This window comes from Epinephelus moara, chromosome 16, assembly GCF_006386435.1.
Source record: "Epinephelus moara isolate mb chromosome 16, YSFRI_EMoa_1.0, whole genome shotgun sequence".
In the NCBI taxonomy this organism is placed as follows: domain Eukaryota; kingdom Metazoa; phylum Chordata; class Actinopteri; order Perciformes; family Serranidae; genus Epinephelus; species Epinephelus moara.
The window spans coordinates 27,777,296-27,796,435 of NC_065521.1; the positions used below are offsets into that span (position 1 = coordinate 27,777,296).

The window sequence follows — 19,140 nt, forward strand, 5'->3', positions numbered from 1 at the left end:
TCATGATACCACTTCACCTCCACCTTTGTCATTTTTAACGCTGACAGTTCGCCTTTTGATGGATTGTTAGTTGCAAACACACAATAGACGTGTCCGTGAGACCCTTTCGCTCTTTTTCTCCATCTTTCTCCAATTTCTCTCTGCTTTTATTACCCAAACTCTCATCTGTCTGGCCTAGTGTGCAGTCTCGATGCTGTCCTTAAGCATCCCTCGCTCCTTTGTCTGTCGCTCCCCTCTCTACTCCGCCTCTTCCCATCTCTCTGCTTTTTGCTAAAGTATATGTGGCGCTTCAGCGATTCAATTTCCGTGCAGGCGCTCTGCCCTGTCCGTCAACGCGGTTTTATCTCCCCGTCTCCACGTCGATTCCCCCTTTTTATCGCGCGCCACCACCTGCTGAGAGACAGCAGCCTCTGCCGCTGTAAAAGGGTTCACCTGTATATGTGTGTGTGCATGCTAGTTGATGTCATTCTTTTTAAGTGTGTTTAGGTGAGAGAAGGTTTGTGCTTTCTTTTTGTGTGTTGAGATAATGATTTTGATTTGGAGAAAGTAGATGATACGGTAGAGTAACATGTTTATCAGCTTAATTTATAGTATTTAAGCTTCCTGCAGGTTTTGTGTGTTTGTGTGTGTGCGCGCGCGTGTGTGTGTAAGAGAGAGTGACAGGGTTTATATATATGTGTGCATAATTGCATTTAGAATTGGTGTTTGATTGTGTTCATGTCTCTATCCTCTCTGCCTTATCATCTCCACGTTATTGTGGTGAGCACAGCCTGCTCTGTCTGACGGAAAATGAAACTTTGGGCGAGAGCAGTTGTGTCTTTTAGTCGCTTCAGCCAATTTAATTGCAACTCCACTATAATAGATAAGATAAAATGGCCAATGAAACAAGGTTTCAGAGTAAACACGTGCTTATAAAGGGTGTTGCGTGTCCTTGTTTGTAGCTTTCACCGGCATATACAGTATGTGTTTATTCTTGGGCTCAGCAAGCATCTTAGCTCGCCATTGTTACTTTTTAATTACTATTACCTTAATCAGTTCCTGAGTTGGTGGGATATTATCGTGGTCTAGCAGACAGCAGCTCTTCTCCTCTCCTCTTTCTATCTCTTCTGAAAAAAAGCTTGTCTGCTGCCTGGAAATGGTGGCAACAGCAGACGTTTAAAGAAACAGTGAACATGTTGTTATCAAAGTTGAAAGGCGTGGAGCTATTGTAATGCCCTCTTTGAAGTCAAGCACGGCTGTGTTTCATGTGACAAATGCACTTCAAAGCAGAGTGGATGCCTTGCTGCTAGGGCTGTTTCTCCTGTAATGGCATTCGGTCTCTGCACGCTCTGTACCTGCTGATATCATTTACCTGTGGCAGCTATGCCTCTGTAGTCCTCAACATGATTACCAATGTAGTGCAGGGGAAGTCTGCATGGGTGTATGTTAAAAATAAAAGGCACACACAGGACTTTGAATGAAATCTCTCTGCCAGCAAAACCTGCTATGAAATTTAATTTTCATTTGCTGACATGTACAGGGAATTTTAAACACAAATTCAGCATTTCTACAGTGTGGCACGACTCGTCCTCTGCAGGAGATGATTTGAATTAAGATGTGTTTCCTCTTATTAGAAGACAAGTGTCAACGTCAAAAGAGAAATTCTGGTTTCTTACAACTTGGGTCTTATTTTAGTATTTTCCTCCGTCATTTCTGCTCATGATAACATTGCTATTAAATTGCTTAGCACGTAGCGACATTGCTAAAAAAGAAGTTAGATATAGTAATAAACATCAGTAATCAAACAATCAACCCTCAAGGTTTGCCAAAGTTAAAGATAAATGATCAAACCCAAACTGTTTTACAAAAAACATCCATGACAACTTAAAGATCCTGTGTATGGGATATACTGGCATCTAGTGGTGAGGTTGTAAAATGCAGCCAACTGAAACTTCTCATGTGCCAAGTGTGTGAGAGAACTATGGTGTCTGATACAAAAATGCAAATGGTCCATCTAGAGCCAGTGTTTGGTCTGTCCATTCAGGGCCACTGTTGAAGCAACAGGGTGAACTCAGGGTGAACGAAAACACAATGATTCTTATTTTTAGGTGATTATATCCAGCTGGCACCGAAAGTCGTTAGACATTGGTATTTGGTTAAATTTAGGTTGTGATGTCAGGTGACCAAAATTAAATGTCAGGACAATTTCTAATGTCAACATCAATTTTCATGTACAATACTGATGACTCGTGACAGCGATGTTTTGTTGGTTTTAAGTTGTGTTGTTCAGAAACCAAAATCCAACAACTCCCAAACATCTCAACGTCGTCTTGATGCAGAATAACAACATTTAGTCGTAAGGTACGGAGAACAAACCCAACATCTGCAAAACATCATAATGTTAACATCCACACTACGTGAAATTCCAGCAACTTTAGACATTCAAAATATCGTCAACCCGATTTTAATTACAACCAAATTTAAAGACTTTTTTGACAGTGTAAAGAGTCCAACGTCTTTTTGACGTCTTATTAACGTCCAGTGTCAGTTGGGATGAAAACACGATGGACCTTTAAAGACTATCACCCAGTGTCAAACTTGGCCTACCGTACTTGCTGTACTTTTCCCATGAGGGATTATAACTGAAATTTTGGGTGCACTCACATTGTATTCATCTCCTAAAAAAGTGATTGGAATTTATGGTCAAAACTACAAAAATAAGAACCACGTTATAATGAACCACAAATTTTCTTTAAGGGTAATGTCACACAAATGTTTCCATCCTAATGTAGGTAGATTTTAACCGAATTTCCAGAAAATCTGCAAAAGAAAATGTGCATTAATTTACGTTTCTGTTCACTGCTGTTTTGCAAATATTTAGAGGTTGGCTCAAGTAAAAAAAAAAAAGCTGGTGGAGCTAATTCTCCAGTTCTGTGTCATCAAACAGTTGCACTATGAGACTTGTTTTTTATGTAAAGTGCGTTACAAATAAATTGTATTATTATTATTATTTGAATAGAGGGTGTAATGAGTTGGGGTCAGTGAAAGAGATCTAGTCACACTGTGCCGAAAAATGCGATAGAAATATATTTGTTTGTTTCATGTATTAATTTGAGGAACATTACCATCTGTCATTGGTCCACACTGGTCTAATATTTTTGTCTCAGTGGACGGCTTCATTCCCATCATGATTTATTCCCTTGGTGTGATTTCCATCGCACTTTGTCGTATTTCTTTTTTAGTATTACGCCTACTTTTTCACCAATCACAACATGTTGATTCCTTATTGCAGACATATCTGACAGCTAAACTTGCTGATCCAGGAATGTTCCATGTTTGTTGCTGTATAGTTCTGATAGGGATCATAATGGTGTGGTCCAGCCCTGCAGTCTTGTCCTGCCCTTTCCCTCTGTCTGCCCTCCTCCCTGACATACCACACTGTCATGCTGAGCTGACAGCACTGCTCCCCTCATTTCCCTAATTTCATTAGCTGTCCTCAGTCTCAGATCATTGCCACGTCTGTGTGAGTGTGTGTGTGAGTGTCTGTCTGTCTCTGTGTGAGTGTCTGTTAAGAGTGATGGCTACTAATGACAAGTCAGAGCCAGCCAGTAGATGTCAGGACAGCGACAGTCTCCTCCTTCTCCTTCTCTCTGGTTGTTTTCTGTCACCAAGAAGTCACAGTGAGGGAGATGGAAATGTTGTCTTGAGTGATGAAATGGTGAAGAAAAGCGATAAGTCAAAAGTTCAGTCCAGGCATGAAAGTAAAGAAAGTAAGAGGAAAGAGTAGAAAGGAGACAGCAGAGGAAGGGATGGCACAGCTGGTTTAAGCACTTCATATTTCCTTTCAGTCAGCAGATCTGCTGAGAACTTGTCAAGTATTGATTATTGGGACTTAATGTTTCAAAGCACACCTCCCTCTCTCTGTCTTTCCCTTTGTATCTGTCTCTCCACCACGCTCTGTCTCCTTGGCTCGCGCCCAATCTAAATGTGCAAAACAGAGGAAGCAAAGTGTCACAGAGCACTTTTCCATTTTGTTGATGCTGCAACTCTTCCCTGGCTGGTTTGACAATATTAATTGCTGTCCCCAGTGCTATTGATGGGCTGACCCGAGCCAATCCCGCTCAGCCCAGCTCAGGCCTCGACGGATCAGGCCTCTGGCAGAACCAAAACCCACAGGACATGCCCTGATCCAGTAGGCCAAGGCTTAGTTAGCATTTCCCCTTACAACCACTGAACAATGCCAAATCATTCAAATGCATAAACTTGGCACATATTTATACAAGGTGGCATACATATTGTAGACGACAAATTCTCAAAGCTACTATCTACACATGCAGACAGAGCTGATTAATGTCACTAATCTGGATTAATTTAGGTCACTGTTGTTAGGTAGTGTGTTTGACAGTAACTCTGCTGCTCTTAGGGCAAAATATGCAGTTGCTCTCAACAAATTGTAACTCCAAAATATGATTATACGAAAAGGAAAAAGTTAAGTTTGAATAAAAAGTACAAATGCATGCTGAGCCAACAGCACAGAGCACCTCTGGGAATGTTTTTTTCTGCGAGTCTATTTAGAACTAGAGTTGACTGTGGTCTTGTTCTCAGCTACCTCGGAGGAACATTCAGATTCAGGCCACTGCCCTCCCTTCCTCTTGGCGGAGGGAATGTGCCGAGGCAAGGCTTAATGTACTGCTTAAAAAAAAAGTCCAAGACTTCCGCTACCAGTCAATAATGTATGTGACTCCCCCGCCCACCCCTCCTCTGCCTCTCTGACGGCGGTTGTTGGCATAGCTCGGCTGTGTATGACAGCTTTCGCTAACTTTCACGGCTTTAGTGTTGCATTCATAATGGATAGGCATTTGTTAAGGTCAGTGGCTTCAGCCGTCAGGAAACCACGCAGCAAGTACGGCACGAGAACAATAAGCCAATCAAGTTGACAGCTAAATGAGGGGGATCGTTTATGAACTTTTGGAAGTGTAAACAAGCTGAATCTTTTGTCAGGCAAATCATAATCACAGGATGTCAGATAATGAAAGGGGGTAGATGAGTCCAAATGTCAGAGAAATGGACTGGGCGGGTGGAAGGGGGCGGTATGAAAAATGATGAAATAGGATTGGAAATATTGTTTAATCGAGGGGGAAGACATCACTTCAACTTACACTAGGGAACTGGGAGAACATTAGGGAAGTCGCTGGGTCTTAACCTGTCAGAACCAAACGTGATTCTGTCTCAACAGGGACCCAAACCTGACCCAAATATACATTTTAATCATGGCATATTAGTCTGAGAAGAGTTTGAAACAGTGTAGCAATTGTCACCGCTCATCTTGATGCTAATTTCTTCTTTAAAGGCATAATTTTCTGCATCACCTCAGACAAGCTGACAGCTCTGTTCAGTTTGCAGGAAACAGTGGTCCAAATCTAATTCCAGATCTGTCTTTCACAACAGTTTGAAAAACATAAGTCTTATGTATTCTGATCTTGTTAATTCTGATTTGGGCCACTTTCACATGTGGTACTAAATTAAGTTCGGGTCTTATTTTTTGTATATTGGAATATTTATGCGACGTGCGCGTCACTCACCTGAATTCGCCTGAGTGTCTTGCCAGGAGAGTTTTGTGGAGAGGTGACAGGTGTAGTTAGAAGTAGCCATTGACATCCTGAAGTTTTGAATGAAATCTGTTTCAGTAAAGCCATTGAAGTCACGATCCCACCACACCTGGCTCCATCGCCTTACACACCTCCGTCAGAAGCAGCAGGCATTACTCCACAAAAAGCCATAATTGAGAATTTGTCTCTCTTCCTCCTCCTCCTCCTCCTCCTCCTCCTCCTCCTCCTCGTCCTTGTTATCATCTGCTCACAATTTCTCTGGCTTCCACTGCACATCAACTGGTAAATGAATCTATGTGTAAATTACTAGTTACATCACAATACATTATTATATTTATTTAGACAATGATGCCATACTTGCTGATATCAAGAAGTCTGCCATGATACAATTTCAACTCTATTCAATTTAGCAATCAATATGAAACAATATCCTATGCCTATTAAACACTTTGGTTACAGAAAATGCTGCCCCCCTCCCGTTTCTTATTTGCTTTTGGCCATAGAGGTAAGAAAAACAACACATTAGTCAGAACTGGTTGCAGTAAAGTGTATTTTAAACTGACTCCACTAACACACATAAAATATGGCTGAACAACAAGAACATTTAACAGAAGTGTAAAATGCAGCTCAATAATAACCATCAAAGTTTAGAGTCAAAGCAATTGCTTTTTTTTTTTTTTTTGCTAGTCACCCATTATTAGCTTAAGCATTTCTACATTGCATAGATTAGCCCAGCAGCTTGCAGACATTTTCCCTTACAACTGGCATATTATTTTTCTCACTCACCACTAAGTCATTGCATCTCCTGACGGTTGAGCACGGTTGAATTTCAGCATGCGTGCACCTTTTTTCAGCCTAACATTGTTTGATCAAAGCAGCTAATGTGTAGCAAGAGCAACAAGTTAGTATGTCATACATCCTGAGTATTGTACTCCGTAACAGCATTGTTTACATTCAGCATGTGCTTCGTCTGTCTTTTCTCAGAAATCCAAAATATTGTCACACTGCTAGTTGTTTACTGAGAGAGGTGTAAATGTTCTCATTGTCTTTTTCTCGGCTGCTTGCCATTATCTGCCTGGCAATATTTGACGGTGACAAAAACGTGTCATGGGAGTTACAAAATAAAGGTGTATCTTGAAGATGATGATATGGATCAGTGTTTCAATTTGCATCAGTGATACTGGAGCATTGATTATTGAACTGATACACTGATCCAGATGGATGGATCGTTACATCCCTATAGGGTCATACACATGCAGCTTTTTTTGCAGCCTCAAATTCATTGTTTTCAGCGTAGACATGCGGCAGGCGCGCTCAACTGCCACACGTTCCCGAGGGCCTTATTTTCAGGCCACGATGGCTGCACCCTGATATACACAGAGTTCAACTTTTGGAACCCAGCAGTGCACACCGAATGTCATGTGATGAGGAACAACCAATCACAGCTGACAGATATTTTTCCTTTCCTCCGTAAATATCAGTCTGTGGTAAATATGGAAAAGTTGATCATTTTGGTGTAAGGCTGCCAGAGCTTTTCATCTGTCCCACAGACAATAGGCCGACACACTTGCACCTGGAAGATCAGCTATGCACTCAGGATTTTGGGTAAATAGGCTATGATACGGTGCTTGTTAAAGTTGCTTAGCAACCTCAGACACAACCTGCTGTGGCGCTCTTGATAGCTGAATCAAAAAAGGCACAAAAGTAGCGCCCAGTGCCTGGCCTCGCGTTTCCCAAGCAGTTAAGGACACAGCATGTGTACAGCCCCTATAAATGGAACTATAAACATGAGCTTTAGTGGCCTCCATGCTCACTTTAAAACATGCTGCAACATTTTGTTCTTGTTCAACATCTTGTGAATGGTTCACACTGGAGTCTGATATTGACCACACTTATTACTTAAAATAATGTGAATAGCTAAACAGAAAAATCAGATTGGAGCTGTACATCTGATCTGAGCACTAAGGCTTGCAGTGTGAATACAGCCATAGAAAGTGCTGACGAGGCAGCGGGGGACTAAATGTGAACTGTGAACACAACACATTTTTTGATATAATCTGTGAACAAATCGACAAATGAAAAGAGGGGATTAAGAGAAAATGGAGCCTAACCTGGACCGGGCCAGTCAGATTGTGTCTAATCAGGTTTGTGCTGAGCATCAAAGCTCTGTAGTGAAGACAGAGACCAGCCAGAAACGCATCAGGGATCTGTAATCAGGTAGAGATGCCAGACTCTTCTTCCACCGCTAACAAATCTAATCCAGTTACCACAGCAAGTCTTGTTAGCGCTGTGTTCGGTTTATACCCTGTCAACTGCAGTGAAGGCCTGTGAATGTGTATGCTCGTGTATGAGCGCGTGCGTGTGTTTTCAGGGAGACAACAGGGCCTGCCTCTCTGACTGTGCCAGTTTAATTATTGCTGTCATCTCGCACCAAGCCCGAGCCTCGACAGAATGACTTGAGAAAAAAAGTCATTTCCTCTCTCCTTTTAAACTGCATCATACACTTTGGCAGGACCACCTATTGACAAAAAGACATGGCAGGCTCATTTGAATATATGCGAGACACACACAAACACACGCAGACAGACAGCGCACACATTTGCTTATGCCCACAGCGACACAACACACATACAAAGACAAACACACCACCTGGAGTGTTCATCCCTGTGATATGCTGGAATTGAAATTCACAGGAGTGAGTAGTACCTACTTATCTCTAATCTGTTTTTCCAATTGAAAAACTCCCTGCTACTATGCCAGTTATTTTTACCCTAGAGCTTTAACTCCCATCCTCCTGCATGGTAAGTTACACTACAAGAATAATATGCCAGAATAGATTATTCACAGGTATGAATCAAGTGTTTAAATGTTCAGTAGGGATGAAATTATCATTGGCTATGTATGATAATGACGTAACGTTGTGTAATTGTTGTAGCCAGTCATTTTTCCTATTGCAGATTAATAGACTCAGTTATGAGTCATAGAGAGAGAGAGAGAGAGAGAGAGAGAGAGAGAGATACATTTCATAATGGGACACGTTTTTTCAGGCCATATCACAACTGCATATTGATAAATATAAACATGCATACGAACATGTTCTTACTCACAACTGGCACTCGGTCAGTGGCCCTACATGTTAAACTATTACCCCTTTTCAACAGGCATGAGCTGGCTTGGCTTGGCTTGGCTTGGCTTGGTTTGGTCTGTCAGCCCAGCACAGCAGGAATTTGCATTACCATTACAACATGGCTACCTTTGTAAAGGCGTGTCTTAAACTGATGATGGCTTGTCTTGAGTGATGACGTTTTATAATAGCGGGCTGATCCATGGCTTAAGTTCCCTGTTATTTTTGCTGTGTGTTTTTCCACAGCAGGGCAGGTAAAAGAAGTTTATCTGTTGGAGGTGAGCTGTTTGCAGAGGTGCAGTAAGAGCCTGTTGTCTGCAGCTCTTCATCAACATCTTACTGTGACTGTTTCTACTCTTACTTTCCTCCCTGCGGTATTATCAGACTTGACTTTATTGAAGAAAGCCACTAACAAAGTTCCACTAATTCAGTAATAACACTTTTCATTTCCTATAGATTCTTCACAATAAAAGCCCCATGTTAATTTGTAATGTATATGCTTTTACTGTGAAGCCGCAAAATAAAGAAATGTTGAGTTTTTGAGCAGCAACTTCACACAACTTCTAATACGACTGATAGCGAACATGAAACAGCAAAATAAAGCAGATATCTAAAGTAAAAACAGGACACAGGAGAGATACTAAACTCCAAACCACAGAGATTCAGTTAGAATTTATAAAAGTACTGAGAGCTGAACACACAGAGAATTTTAAAAACGCCTTTCTCTCTGGTCTCCTGCAGACAGAGGTGAGTAGAGTCTCACAACACATGCATCTTGTTTGAGGGGGAGAACGGGGGTTGGCGGGGTCGGGTGCTGTTGGCAGGAAGTTACCACAACCCGCTTGAGGGCTGGTGGCCCAGCTTTTGGCCCTACTTCTGAGAGGGTCCACCTCTGGTGCAGCTTGGCATGGTGCGTCTAAACGGATAATGGAAACAAAAATTGGCGCGGCCAAGAGTGACAATGGAAAAGGGGTGTATGATAGTTACTCTTGGTACCCCTCCAGCGTCAATTTTGGACACTCAGGGCCAGCGTGTCAATTTTCGCTTGTCACATACATTTTGTCTTTTCAAAATAAACTTCTGTTTCACAGGAAATGTACATTTTCAACTCATTCATCAAAATTAACTCAGAATATAGAGAAAAAAAAACCTTTGTTTTTAGGTTTAATTTATTAGGTGTAGGCAACAAAGGTATGTGATTAGTTTTAAAATGATATATTTGTTACGAACTTAGTGTAAAGTCACTTGACATACGTTGCATACATCACATGACATTTGTCACCAGAGTAGTATGCTACCTATGCTAGCTAACTCAATTAACTTTTGGTTTCACACAGGAAACAAACAGCAGTCTTCCTGGTGAAAATCCGGAGTTTGTTTGACCCATCCAACTCCCCTACTGCTCACCCTATGTGGACTTTCTCGCCTTTTATACCATGGCAGTTGCTAGCGTGAAATTGAGCTGCTGCCCGGTGCTTTACATACCACCTATTAAAAGTGCATCTGTGCATTAGTAACTGACACTGAGGGAAACTGACCAGGTGTTAGTATCTGATGAGTTGGGAGTGAGACCGGGTTGCGCATACTGTACATGCATCAAATTCAATCAGATTCCATCACACACATACTCTCACATTCAATGATTGACATTTGCAAAAGTGGCTGCTAGACAGAATTGGTCAAAGGTCTAATATCTTAACACGTGTCAGCTGAAAAAAACTAACACTCACGCATGCACACACACACACACACACACCATCACCCACTCACAAATGCTGAAAAGTGTGTTTCTATCGACACAGGCTTCACAGGCAGCGTCTGACATTTCGCTGGAAGTGTGAGGCTAAGCGTTCAGACCTTTAGATAATGTTATTCCCTCATTCCTCTCATCCTCCCTTTATTCCACCATCCTTTCCTTTGTTTGTTCCTAGAGGATGCTTTGTCGTGGATTTCCAGCAGATGCACCTGCCCGAGGTTTTTGTGGGGCCTTTTTTAATGCCCGAATGCACACATGCTCTCACGTAGACGCGAGAGTTTCTCGTTCGATTCTAAAAAAAGATCTGAAGAAACCCAGGCCAGAGAGGACAGAGAGGCATTCACTGTGTCTGCTGCTGTTCTCTCTCAGCCAATCAGACCGGGAAAGGAAGCAGAACGAACGTTAGACGTGAATCGATAGCCGAACAGAACCGAGCACGGATTGATATGCAACGATATGCAACGGCCAGGTGTGTTGCTATGGTGAAGAAAATGATTGGCCAGGCTCTAGATTACAGTGTTCACTTCCCAAAACAGCCTGCCTGCACACACAGCAGCAGCACAACACACACACACACACACACTCACTCACACATGGCTCAGCTGAAATAAGCTGGCTGATTGCAGTAGTTTTAGGGGTAAAGCCATTTGAATGGAAATGCGAAATGGAAGTGCATTACCAAAACTCATAGACACCAGGACCAGCTGTGAATGAGAGAAATGACTTGCTATGAGAACATACCATGCGCATCACAGTTGGAAGCAGAAAGAAGTGCTTGTGTGTGTATGTGAGATCCTTGAAGCTGTTACTCAGGGCCCAAAAGCCTTCCATCAGGCCCTTCACCTTTAGCCTGTTTGAATTGCTGCTGTATGCCAGTCATTATTACCCTAGACTTTTTTTTATTGAGTATAATTTTACAATTTCCTCACAGACCAATGGCCAGAGGCACTGGCACAGCTACATCACCGGCACCCGAGCCCTTCAAGGCCTTTACACCCTCTATACAAATGGCCGTGTCAGCCCTTCACCCATCACCACATAGTCTGATGTTGCTGCCATACTTGGACCACTCAGTGACAATAACTCTGTTACAGCCTATCAACACTCCATTTCCCACTTCACACAATGGTGCACAGAAAACTGCCTCCAGCTGAATAGTGACAAAACCGAAGAACTAGTCTTTGGCACATCAGACACACCCCACACTGGACAGAACCCCAGTTTCATCAATGGCAAGAACAGGTCAACAGCTTTAAATATCAATGAGTCATTATAGACAATAAACTCAGTTTTGATCAACACACCACAGCAAATCAGAGTTCTCTCTGTTGTCCCCAACCTCCTGTTGTTGTTTTACAAAAACATGATTTAACCCATGCTGTGTGCTGTTCCATCTGCTTCTTTACTATGTAAACTATCTCAAGTGTCACACATAATGCCTCTGAAATCATCTGCCTCCCTGCTCCGATTTTTCAAACATCCACAGAGCTGTGTCACACGTTGCGCTCATAATAGCAAGTGACACTCATCACCCCCTTAGTCCACTCTTCACAGTGTTGCTTTCTGGTTGTAGATACAGGGCTTTAAAGTGGAGAAGAGTTCCCTTTAGCTGGAACTTTGTCCCTTCTGCTGTTGCCGCCCTTAACAAACTGCCTCATTGAAACTGAAAGATTAATCATTTGGGAGGGAGATACAACTGCATTTCGTTGTGCAGTCTTGTACAGTATAAGAACAATAAAACCTTGAAAAAGAAAATCAACAACAAGCGATTCATCAAGCAAAACTGCCAAATATTCAGAGATGCTGTCCTTATGGATTTGCTGCTTTTTACTATGTTATATTATTTTGAACAAAATGTCTTTTGATTTGTAAGTGGGACAAATCAATGTACGAAGATGTAACCTCGGGGTAATTATCCATAAGTATTTAGTCATATTTTAAACGATAAACTTAGCGTGAAAATCCAGACTCAATTCTAGAAAGATTTTGAGTCTGGCCCAGTGGCGGCTCCTGCCAAATTTCTCAGGGGGGGCAATTGTTGTGATGATTGCTGAGGTGACCCAGTCAATGGGTAAATTTGAATTAATTTGGCTCTACAATGACTGAACAATCCACTGTGGTCATCAACAGACTACTTTTCATCAGTTTGCCCACATAAATACCTTTGCATGTAAACAGAGACCTGTTTTACCATTAATCAAATAAAACTGAGTAAGGTATTCACTGAGTCACTGTCAGTCTTAATCAGAAAACATTTTATTATAGCTAAGTGGAAATTCATTTTGTGTTCTGATTAAATGCAGGCATACCCTACAACTTACATACTTGCTGTATCCCGTCGGCAAAACAGCAAAAACGTCCTTCCTGGAAACGAAGGCTTCTAGGGCAGTCTTCTGTTCCTCTCTCAAGGAAAAAGATCAGTGTAGTTGGCTTAGCATTTCTTCCAAAGCTAAACTGAATGGACGCGGTCCTTCAGCAGCTGCCATCTTGGCTGTTTACTTTCCGACTCCTTCGGCGCAGCGCTGTCTTCATCATGTTACGCCCGCCCAGAGCCCGCCTCTGTCAGATAGACTGATCTGATTGGTCCGATAGGCGATTCAGCGGGCTCTGCTCGTCGGGGCCAGATCCCCGTGCAGTGCAAATTCGAATTTGCTGGGGGCGGGGCATCTGAATTTCCAGGTTAGGCTAAACTATGACTGATCATTGAAATAAAATCAGATTAACTAATGATTAAAAAAATCAAGATTGGAAACCCTAATATTCACCTTAAGTCACAAATACACAGCAGATACTCACGGGCAAATTAACAAACATTGAATTGTGACCATTGATAGCACAATAAATTGTGCATCACTTGTAGCTGCTACCAGCTCCGTCTCAAGGTCCGATTCACAAAAGATAAGACAACACCCATAAAGTTTTGCAGGTTTTTTTGTGTCTGATTGCAGCTATTCAGTTGACAAGGTATAAATGCTGCCTTTGTGACCAGAACACAGTAGGCAGAACAACAGCTGAGAGACAAAAAAACCCTAAAATTTTCAAACCGCGAGGTGCAGAAGCATCCTTACACTGTTAAGACAAACCTGTAGAATCTCAGTAAATGTGAGGTAACAATTTGCACTCATTATGTTTGAGTACATTTCATCTCATGTCTTGAGTAAAGAGTACCTAAATCTGACAGCTATGACACCAGATCCTTTCAGCTTAGAGGCGACAGTGCTAACCACTATACCCCCTTGCCACTCAGAGACTATAAAGATTGTGTAAATTTTTTAATTGACCAATTGACACATAGCTCAACTAGTTTGTGTCTTCTGAGCAGCAGTGACCCAAGAGAAGTAAACATTGTGTGAATGCAGCTCAACACTCTCCGGCTGTGGAGAGGGTGTCTGCTATTGTCCATTCTAGCTTTCAGCTTGTTCAGTGTGCCCGTCTCCACCACAGTTCTTGGTGGGTGAAACAATTGTTCTTCCTTCAGAAAAGGAATTTAAATGCGACCGAGAGAAAGCATATTCAGGTCAGTGCTGGGCGTGGCACCTTGTATAACTGCATTCAGTTACCACCAACTCTCTGAAGAAGCTTTTAATTTCACTGTAACTCTATGTAGCTATCAGCACTGATCTTTGTGAATTGAACTGTTTTTGCAATGAGGCTCATTGGCATAGAAAGGGGCCAATTTTGCACCAAATGATTGCATATAATCTAATTTAAAAATGTGCAAATATTGTAGCACAGGAACACCAAGATGCTTCTGAGCGCAGTAAGCGGTGCATTTCAACTGTTTCTTTTTTCTCATTTGTGCAGGGTTAGTGCCCTAAAAGCCACGCAATCTTTTTGTGAATTCGCCCCTCAGTGTTTGCACTTAAAACACATCTTGAATGTCGTGTACTTCTTGAAAACCATCCATGTAGGTTACTGTAACATGAAAAGGCTGTGACGCTTTACATAGTGCTGCAATATTTCTCTCTCCTGTTTGCCACTGCACAAAAGATGCAAGTCATAAAGCGGGGAGAACTTACGTTTAAAAAGATTATCTTTCATTTGAGGATGATGACGGTGACATGTTGCCTGCTTTTGATAAAAAGCTGTTTTCAAAAGATGATAGTTCCCACATGAGAGGGAGGGAGAGAGAGAGAGAGAGAGAGCATAACGTTGACTCAAAGGGACAGAGATACCCGCACCGCCCTACAGGCACACACAGCAGACGGTAGCAGCAAGAGGGTGATGATAGAGTGAGTGTGTGTGTTTGTGTGTACAGTATGTGCATTGTGGAGTGTATGAGAGAGAGTGCATGGGCAGAGCAACATGAACTGGTGATGGAGTTTGTTGTGGTAGTGTCCAAAGAACCCGAGGCAGTCATTACCTCTACTGCTGAACCATTTAGGAAAATAGCCTCTTTTCACGAGATGGCCAAATGTCTGCGTATGTGTGTGTGTATATGTGTGTGTGTGTCCTGAGGGGTTGTAGTGTTGCTCTTGTGCTAAGGGGTACTTATAAAGCCAGTTGTAAAGCTACTTTCTGTGCAACTGTTTCTCTGCCTGTTATTGTTTGACCCACTAATCAGTTCACTTTTATGCTAAAGCAGTGTTTCTCCTCCTCTCCTCCTCTCCTGTAGAGACTGGTGGAGGCGGCAGAGGAAGCCCACCTACAGCACGAGGAGGATCCAAACCTACAGGTATGTGCATACGTGTCTGGATCTACAGTGTACATTCTGACCACACAAACATCATTACAATCAACATCCTCATTCGCCGGTCTTGTAAGCTCATTAATTAAATCATGCTGAAATAATTTATCCGTCAGAAGCCAGTGCTTCTGTGATTGGACCCCAGTGAGAGAAAAAGGTTCAGCGAATGACAAGGGCCTCTGTAAACACAACAGAGGAGAGCGAGGGAGAAAAGGCATTAGGAATCTTGTTCTGCAGTCTGTTTCGCTTCACTAGGCTTAACAGTCTTTTCTCTTTTAAAAGTGTGTGTTTGTCCACATCTCTCTATAATCATTTTGTCAGCATATGTCTCGGCCTGCCACAGCCACACTGTCGGGTGTTTCGCAGTCCCACACGAGCAGGCGTTCCAAATAAACGCGTACAAAGACAATTACATAAACATAAGTGTTTTTTTTATAATTGAACAAACAAACAAATCCACCCTAACCCTTCAGCATCTGCTGGTGATCATTTACTGGGGATTCATGGGTCCATCTTGTTTTAATGATGTTGCATTCTGTGGAGAACTGAGCAAAATCATAGACAATGGGACATTACACTGAGCCAGACTAAATAGACAGGTTTCTGAGCGACGTCATAAATGAGATGTGCACGCTTGCACGGGGTAGAACACAAATCAGAGCACAAATTGCAAAAGTAATGTGCTCAATATCCTGAGGAAGCTTCCCAGTTAGCTCAATGTGCAGAATTAGCTATTGGCATCTGGATTTAAAAAGGTGCAAAGTACTGGAAGGCGGTGGATAGTTTGGCACAGTTCCTAAAGAAACACCTGCTTTAGTGTTTAAAGGTATATTACGCAGGATTGTCAGTAACTGTTTTTTTGTTGTTGTTTTTTTAAAGATATTTTTTGGGGCATTTTTAGCCTTTATTTGATAGGACAGACAAGCGTGAAGGGGGGAGAGAGAGAGGGAGTGACATGCAGCAAAGGGCCACAGGCTGGAGTCGAACCCGGGCCGCTGTGGCAACAGCCTTGTACATGGGGCGCCTGCTCTACCACTAAGCCACCGACGCCCCGGTAACTGTTTGTTAACATGCTAGCTAGTGAGAGTGAAAGTAAAAGTAAAAACTGTCCCAAAATTCACTCGTGTGGCATTTCACGTCACTGTATTTGCATTTTTTTTGGTGCTGTGTCTCTTGTATGCCTGCTGCTAACAGTCTGGCACCTGGTTGCCTGACCTCACCTGAGCGCTGTGGGGGTACACACCGATAAGCATCTCAAAAATAAGAAGAAAATAGGAAAATACAGGCAGTGTGCACAAAAAAACCAAGCGCACACTTCTCACATATTTTGTCTTTAACACAGCTCACACGGTTACTGCTCTGTGATCAACACTTTGGTGATCAGTTGTCGTGCTTTGTCAGTGTGTGCCAAAAATAGATTTGGAAATGTGAGGGTGAGTGCCACAAACAAATTCACCCCGAAAAAGTGATTTTACTGGTTTCTAGCAAGTTCGTTTATTTCGAAATGCTCAATAGGATCTACAGTAAATGTTGGTTTTGATGTCCACTAGGGCTGCAACTAACAATTCCTTTAATTATCAATTAATCTGCCTGTTATTTTCTCGATTAATTGATCAATAATTTTGTCAATAAAATGACAGATAATAGTGATAATAGTGCCCTGTGTAATTACGAGAGCCAAAAGTGACAAATACAGTCAAAACAGTCCAAAATCCAAAGCTATTCAGTTTATCATCATGGATACATATATATTTATATATGACAAAGCAAATGTTTGGCTTTTTTGCTTTAAAAAAATGATTAACTATTCACTTATTGAAATAGTTGTAGCTCTGTTGATCAACTAATTGATCAATCAACTAATCATTGCAGCTCTAGTGTTCATCGCCTTTCCTATATTTTGGTAGCAAAAGGCAGAAGTTGAGCATCCATTTTTGTGCTGTTGACAGGAGCCAGTGTTTTGTAGTTTTTGCCATCACTCAGTTCCATTACGGTGAGATAACTCAGTCGCCTCACATCAATAGCGTTCTGTAAATATCAGTAAATATGAATTTAGCTCACTGAAATCAGGTCATGTTGGACTCTACTTCAGCCCATTAGATGAGGTCCATATTTACGGGAGGAACTCTGGGATACTGTAGTTCAAATCCTCAGTCTCCGTACAGCATATCTACCGCTCCGTTAAAGCCTCACGATTGCGCCTGCAGATGTGTAATAGTAATAACCGAAGATTACATTTTATGTGGAAAGCATCTTACATACTGTATTTTGTCAGAGGTGAAACAATTAATCCTCATGTTTTTCCTGCCAGATTTTAATCTGTGACAAACACATTTTTGGGGTCTGAAACATAAACCATGAATTATTTATGATATCATATCGCTGTCATAGTCCTGCTCAGAAACTCAACCAAATTTTAAACTACTCCCTGGGAGTTCCACCCTCAGTTCTGCAGACTTGGGCAAATGCATTCAGCTAATCATATCTGCATACACACCCCCAAACCCAGCCTCTGCTCTCATGGTTCTGCCTCAAATCCATTTGAGCAGCTTTAATTTTTAGAGTGCAGCTTTGTATTGTGTGTGTGTGTATGTGTTTGTGTGTGTGTGTGATAGAAGCAGAGAGAGAGTGAGAGTGCATTCGTGATGTTTTCGCCTGAGTCTGCTGTGCATCATGCACATCTCAGAACATAGTTTATTAAAGTAGGAGGAGCAACAGCAGAAACTTGAGTTTTAAAGAGGCAATGTGATGCTAAGCCGACTTGGGAGTATTTGCTGCTAAACTACTTATAAAGTCTATGGCGTGAGTGTTATGGGCGCCTGTGTCTCTGCCTGTGGCGGTGAGTATGTGTTTACTCTGTCAGCTCTTTAAGGCATTACAGTCAATGCCCCGTGGTTTTCTGCTGTCATGGGCCATTAAGGTGGATCAATTACTAAATTTAACCACTGACTGCTGTCCAGCTCCGAATCTTCCTCTCACAGTACTCCCTTTATTCTGTTTTTGTTTTATTGCTTAATTCTTCACACACTTTGCAATTTCCACCTCTGTGACATTAACACTTTAACAATGTTTCGAAGAGAAATATGTGGACCTGTTTGGTTTGGATTGTGTGTAATATTATTTAATGTACACAGCTGTTAATGGGAAGGAAAGTTATCAGCAGCTATTCTGATAATTTAATTTTTTAACCCATTTTTTAAGCAAAAACTCCAAACATGCATCCTCTGTTTCCAGCTTTGCTAACATGAGCATACACTGCTACCAAACAATGAATCAATTAATCAAGAAAATAACTGCCAGATCAATGGATGATAGAAAATTAGCTTAGCATTAGCTGCAGGCTTATAGATACCGCAACATCACATTGAGATAATTTATTGAGATTTGCTGCAGCTATAGTGGTGTTTGATGTAAGAGAAAAAAAATTAAGCTGCTGTACTTAACATAGAGTTTAAGCTCCTAAGAATCAGCAAGTGCTTCTGTCAAGGCAATTTTGCACAGAAAAGTAAGAGATCCAAATTTAGACCATGATGTAATGCTGTCACACAATGTTGTTTTTGAGAAAGAGTGCCTTTTTATTCAGCTGGAGAAGTCTCTCTCTGTCTGACAGTCATCTTTGGTTCACCTCCGCAGTCACCCGCAGCTGATTGCAACACGTCCACTCTGGGGTTTTGAAAACCATTCTGGAAAATGTAAATGTGCTGAAGCAGAGTGTATAGCAGGAGATCAGCCAGTAAAGAAAACTGGGTAACACTTTACTTGAAGGTATCTACATAAGGGTGACATGACACTGTCATTACTATGACATGACACGGTCATGAACTTGTCATAAACATTATGTACATGTCATAAATGTGTATGACTGCTGTCATTAAGTGTCATTCGGTTTTTGTAATGACAAGTTGACATTGTTTGGGTTGTCTTGATTATGACAAGTTGACATTAATTAAAGTGACATTACCAGAAGTTGTCTTTGTAATGACAA

General features: G+C 41.7%; 1 protein-coding gene across 1 annotated transcript in view; it reads left to right on the forward strand.

Annotated features, from left to right (window-relative positions):
* The window catches only part of cacna2d3a (calcium channel, voltage-dependent, alpha 2/delta subunit 3a), a 146,166-nt gene that overhangs the window by 32,599 nt on the left and 94,427 nt on the right, over nucleotides 1–19,140 (forward strand). Inside the window, exon 4 of the mRNA XM_050065576.1 lies at nucleotides 15,084–15,143. Coding sequence (XP_049921533.1) covers nucleotides 15,084–15,143 — 60 coding nt within the window. The remainder of the gene's footprint in view (nucleotides 1–15,083; nucleotides 15,144–19,140) is intronic.